This window comes from Trachurus japonicus, chromosome 15 (genome assembly GCF_045865225.1).
Source record: "Trachurus japonicus isolate A0001 chromosome 15, Traja_1.0".
NCBI classification, from domain to species: domain Eukaryota; kingdom Metazoa; phylum Chordata; class Actinopteri; order Carangiformes; family Carangidae; genus Trachurus; species Trachurus japonicus.
The window spans coordinates 15,217,363-15,223,362 of NC_140921.1; the positions used below are offsets into that span (position 1 = coordinate 15,217,363).

The window sequence follows — 6,000 nt, forward strand, 5'->3', positions numbered from 1 at the left end:
CCATGAAGCAATCTGTCATTATGCACTTGAGACCATTAACTGAGAAAATCAGCAGTTCTAGGTAATTTTAAGCTTCACTAGATGAAGTAAAACTCTTTGTTTGTTCTTTGGTATGCTTTTAAACACACATATGAACGCTTCTCTACTTCTTAATTTTCTTTTTTCCTTTTTTAAGCACCCAAATGCCTCTTCACATTCAATCAAACAGGACATCCTCTGTTTGCTCCTGTATAGTTCTGATATTACTGTGAACATGGTTTCAATGTCTTTGGTGCTGTTATTGATAAATTATGATAAGCGATGGTGAGATGACAGTACTGGTTATTGTTTTTGTATAGTGATTTTTTTTGTGCTTTGTTTCTTTGTAACGTACTTGACTTCCTTTAGAAATTGGAGACTTGTGTCAATTTGTAAACTTGAGTGAAAATTTGTTTAATATCATGGACACTATGTTACATTGTGCCCAGTGGTATTTTTCAAGGTGTTTTAATAGGTTAAACCGTGTTAAGTTTATCCATATAAATTAACCATCCTCTTCTTTGGAGGCAAACTTCACCACATCTACATTATCTTAAGACTTCCTAGACGTATACATTGTCTTACTAAAAAAAACAAAAAAAAACACTCTCCTTGAGACAGACGGCAAAAGCAGATTTAAAAAAGCAGATTATATTTTGTGAAGCTCACAGCTTTGACCACTAGCTCCATGATCTCTCACCCAGCTCATCACCTAAAAAGCATAATGACATAAAATCAGAAGACATGTAAGTGCCTTAAGTCAATGGCATACAAAATTAACATCGCAAGTCCTTTTTGATGCTGCATGAACACATATACACCTCAAAAAACATACGTGTCCTCTTCTTAGATGGCTGCTTCTCATCCTTTGTTATATCTAATAAATACATTAATCACCTTGGAAAGAGAATTTCTAGTCATTCGATGGCGGACATAAGTGCGTATGAAATAAATCTCCTGCTTTACCCCTTTTCATTTTTCTCACTGCAACATTTATTAACAGTGAAATGATAGAAATCCATCATAACTGATGTTGCTGCAATGACATGCTTTTCCCTGTGATCTTATGAAGTCAACCACAGCTGGTCTGAGATGAGGTGAGGAGTAAATCACAGCTCAGAGGGACTTTCTATCCTCTGTTTAAGACGACAAAGTCCACGAGTCTGAGCCTTTAGGGATAGCAGGAATGATTTGCAGCTTTTCATTAATGTGAAAAAAAACCCAACACTCTTATTTGCCAATGTTGACAGTGCTTGGCTGTATGATAACATTGTTCATAAATGCATCATCATCATCATCCTTTTTCATTTCATGCTATGGTTTGTTTCAAAAAAGCTGATCAGCACAACTCACCACATCCCTGAAAGCCAAACAGACATTTACATTTAAATTACGCACATCAACGACGTTGATGGATAGCTACACACGAAAAAGAAATTTAGTTCTGTAGACATACCATAAATATTTCACTGTATCACAAAGCCTTATGTACGTCATCACTTTACAAACTACTGGTATGAGTCTATTACTGACCGCCTTCTGCAATGTTACCTGATATTTGCCTTGTGTTCTGTTGTTTATTCTGCTGTACATTAATTTTGCAAAGTACCATGTGTAAGATTTTTAAAATTATAGAGTAAAAACAATACTTTTGAGTGGTGTTTGTCTTAGTTATTGATTGAAAGCTTCTGCAATGGAGATGCTTTTTTATTTTTTATTTTTTTTATTTTTTACAGTTCGCTTTCACCGCCACAAGAGGGAGCTGCAGGTAAAACAGATATCTCAACAAAACCTGCCTCATCCTGATGTGAACTGGCTCAGGGTCGCCTGAAATCTAATAATCAGTCCCACAGTTAATGTCATCCACTTAGTCCTAAGTGCAGATGATTCAGCTTCTCTGGTCTCAGTGTTATTCACACAACAAATCTGTTTGGGGGGGACAGCCAGGGGAATTGGCTTCAGTCATAACAACAGGGTGACACTTCTGGGAGATCAAAGGGGATCAAAGTGCATCAAAGGAGCTCACCTTGCCAGCACTGACATTTAGTAAAGTGGAGATAAAAGAGTTACTTCAAAAGATATACAGCAATTCAAACACGCAAAGTGCTACAGTGTGTTTGTCAGGTGTCTATGGCGCATCTCACTCATGCACACACACCCATCCTCACACTCAGACCCGGGCTACACATGGCCAGCAGATGACGTCCAAGTGCCAAGAGATATCCTATCGTGCACATCAGCACCTGTGAGCATTTCTGAGCACACCGATCAGACTGGACTTTGTCACAAGATGCAAAAGGACAAGTTATTAAGCCCCAGTCTATAGTTTCTTCTTTTCTTGGAGATATTCAAATGCTCCTGTCGCAAAAACAGAATAATCTTCCCCTCAAAATGCTGCTTCACTTATTTTAATGATTGTCAGGGAACATCGTGCTACGGGGGGGAAGATCAGATCACAGCAACATTTTTGAAACAAGTCTATGGGGAAAGAGGTGGAGATGATCTGGCTTGCTTGGCAGATTTAGGTCACAATGAACACTCTTCAGGTTTAATCTGAACATTTTTCAAGATAAATCTCCCCTTAATGGGACATTTCTTGTAGTGGAGGATCCCAAAGGGGGTCAGGGAGCAGGACGGATCAGAGTTGCCTTTAATCTCAAAGTGCCAGTCAACCCTGAAAGGCCTCGCCACGGAAGTCCATTAATTCGGTAAACTTTTCACACCCCTTAATGGTCTGCATATCCTACACATTGATGTCCGCCACTGGTGTAATCAAGCACACTTTGGAGGATAATTGCCCCCTTTGCAATCAGAAGGATCAAATGAAGTAGTTAATCGACGCAAGTAACTTCAATCACTTGTCATCACACAGCCAAAGGGCAGTTAGGCTACTTGAATGTCAAAGAAACTATAACCAAACCGCTTTTATAGAGAGGGCTAACGGAGTTTATGAAGAAAGAAACGCACTAAATCCCACATTGTGAGGAACATTGGTGAGTTTTTACTACAGCTATAAAGCAAAGTCACCTCACAAATAAAACATGTGTTGCAATATTTTAAGGCAATAGCAATTGTTCTTTTAGAATAATTAGGCTACATGCAGCTATAACAGTCTGAAAGTCATTAAAATAAAATATAGACTATTAATAAACGTGAACTGTTGGCACCGGTAGGCTACTTTTGGGAAAACAAAGTATAATACTGGACTAAGTGCTCTATAAAATAAGAAAATTACTTTTTAACAATTTGGTCTCGTGATCATTTTTTGTTTGAAAACAAAAATATCATAATACTGCTACTTCTGTTTGTCATGTTTGTTTTCCCTTAAGTGTTGAGACAGACTCGAAGCATCGTAGAGAAAAAATACTTATTTTGAGATAAACTAAATTAAAAAAGGGAGCTTTTCTTTTCATTTTCATTTTCTTTAATCAAAATATTATTTGATACCAAACAGATTAAGAAGCTACGTCCTGTCTGGGGATATAGTTTATTTCCAGTGTGCGTCACTAGGTGATGGGCATTCAGACAGACTTTGCAGGTCATTATCATTACACAAACATTGTGAAACGCAGCCCTGTGCAGGGAGAATAGAAGGCCATTTCCGTACAGTGGGGCTCTCTTTGAAATTCCACCCTCCGCTTTTGTTGTGCACAGCGAGGGGCGGGAAGACAAACAGGTCCACATGTATAAAGAGATCATCCCAGGACTGAGAGGCAGGAGACTTTCCAAGCATCGTGTCGAAGCGCTTTGGAAACTTTGGGATTCAGGATTCAAGGCCACTTTGGACTTTGCCACAGAAAGGGATCTTTTTTTTTCTCGTGTGTTTGCAGCACAACAGAGTTTAAGGGGAGAATGATGCAGTTATCAGCGCAGCGCTTCTTGGCTGTGTATCTCACGCTGTTTGGATACCTTGGGGACGTTTACGCGGGGACAGTCTTGATGAACTCCAACGCCATCAAAAACTTGCCCGGAGCTTCTGCTGGCAAAGGCACAAATACTGTCAGTCCGAGTCCGCGCACCTCACCCTCCGGTAGCGTGGGGCAAAAATTACCGGCAGACACCTTGCAGGTAATTAACTTTCCCGTGCGTAAAAGTCAAATCTGCGCTGCACGCACACAGAGCTGCGTAAATGTAACTTTTATGGGTAATATCTCAACATTTTAATGACACGCTGCCTTTGTTTTTTATCGTATTATAGCAGTTGGGTGTTTGCACGGATGATGAAGACTGTGGAGGTGATGAATTCTGCAACGACGCCCGAGGCGCCTGTCTGCCCTGCCGTAAGAGCCGGAAACGTTGCGCACGGGACTCCATGTGTTGCGCAGGAAACCGCTGCAGTAATGGTAAGCGGATGCATCCCAGAAATAATACTAACAATTTGAAATGATTGCTGATAGTCCCAGTTTGCTTGTAATGGCGTAGCTTAGTTCGTATGTTTACTGATAACCATTAATGGGCATAGAGTAGACTGCATGACCTGATGCCTGCACAGAGCCTAAGTTTTTTTTCCCTTTTGCCCTTTGACATTTTTAGGTGTTTGCCAGGCAAATGATATCGATGGTACAGATGCATCCATCATCACTGGCTTGCAAAAGCACAACAACACCATGGAGCATCAAGCCAAGAAGCCCCCCACTGCCCACGGCCATCAGCCTCATACTGTGAAAGGTGAGTGCCCTGCAAAGAATCAGCTTCAAACTAACACCCCAAGACACTTTCATTGAGGTCTCTGTGTCAGGCAGCATGGTTTCATCACTGTCTTCTTTCTATCTCCAGGCCAGGAGGGGGATACTTGCTTGAGATCTGCAGACTGTTCAGAGGGCCTGTGCTGCGCCAGACACTTCTGGTCTCGTATCTGCAAGCCCGTGCTGACAGAGGGTCAGGTGTGTACACGCCACCGCAGGAAAGGCACACATGGCTTGGAGCTCTTCCAGCGCTGCGACTGCGGTGACGGCCTGGCCTGCCGACCAGAGAAAGGCGAGCGAGACCACAGTGTCAGCAGGACTGGAGCCCGGAACCTACACACCTGTCAGAGACGCTGACATAAACGTGGACACACACAGAAAAATCCACACACAGACACACACCAAGCAAACCCACACATCAGTGAGACACTGAAAAACACTTCTCAACCTTGCATACACCAGAGATGCTGACACACAGACATAGACACCTAACACCTAAGACATTCTTTCCTGCCAAAGCTGCTGACTCAAACACAGCACCCGGAAGGATAGACATGACCCCTGGAAAAGTGATACACCCAGAGGGATGCAACAGTGCAAGGCGGACTGATCCAATTCCCCATCAAGAGATGAGGAATCGGAAGTTAGGAAGTGACATTTCAGAAATCTTTGGAACATCGATTCATGTCGTCGGTAATGGCAGAACTGATTTGTTTCTCTTTTTATGGAACTTCAAGCCTCAGTTATTACAGTAAATTACTGTATTGTAAATATTATCCTGGAGGTGGCACTTAATTGAGCTATTGAATTCTGTCAACACCAGTATTATAAAGACATGGTGCTGCATGCATTGTAAATGTGTTATATATATTGTTTTATAAGAAAATGTTATATATAGAAAAGTTGAATATATTTGTTTTATTAAACATCATGTGATAACCTTACTTCTTCTTTCTGCCCCTCATTTTTTGGCAGTAGTAGCAGTTTGTCACTGCTCTACAAAAACTGAACTGAAAGATATGTTACTGGAGAAAATTGTTTCAGTGAGGATGTGTAGAATATAATCTCTCCTGCAGCAGTTCAGAATCTCTGCAATCTAGTCCAGATATTCACTTAAAAGTTGGTACGGATGGGGGAAAAAAAAAAAAAATCTGGCAAACAAGACAAGCATCCCCTTCTGGAAAGCAAGAGTTATTTGAACAATCACTCAGCAGTGTTTAACTCAGAGCCCAATCAGTGGTTGAGGCAGAGTGGATGGTTGAAATGTTTGGCCCAGATACGCTTCTCAAAGCCATTA

General features: G+C 41.2%; 1 protein-coding gene across 1 annotated transcript; it reads left to right on the forward strand.

Annotated features, from left to right (window-relative positions):
* The first annotated feature begins 3,713 nt into the window (after window positions 1–3,713).
* On the forward strand, window positions 3,714–5,647 carry dkk1b (dickkopf WNT signaling pathway inhibitor 1b). The gene is made up of 4 exons (XM_085799879.1): window positions 3,714–4,086; window positions 4,217–4,361; window positions 4,552–4,686; window positions 4,795–5,647. The coding sequence occupies exons 1-4, from the start codon at window positions 3,871–3,873 to the stop codon at window positions 5,058–5,060; spliced, it is 762 nt and encodes a 253-aa protein (XP_085656005.1). The 5' UTR covers window positions 3,714–3,870; the 3' UTR covers window positions 5,061–5,647.
* Window positions 5,648–6,000: the final 353 nt, after the last annotated feature.

What these genes read in the sequence shown, in the direction of transcription:
- dkk1b (XM_085799879.1), top strand. Translation starts at nt 3,871, where the DNA reads ATGATGCAGTTATCAGCGCAGCGCTTCTTGGCTGTGTATCTCACGCTG. An exon ending in AGGAAACCGCTGCAGTAATG is followed by an intron (nt 4,362 to 4,551) that starts GTAAGCGGATGC and finishes TGACATTTTTAG; the next exon opens with GTGTTTGCCAGGCAAATGAT. An exon ending in TCAGCCTCATACTGTGAAAG is followed by an intron (nt 4,687 to 4,794) that starts GTGAGTGCCCTG and finishes TTCTATCTCCAG; the next exon opens with GCCAGGAGGGGGATACTTGC.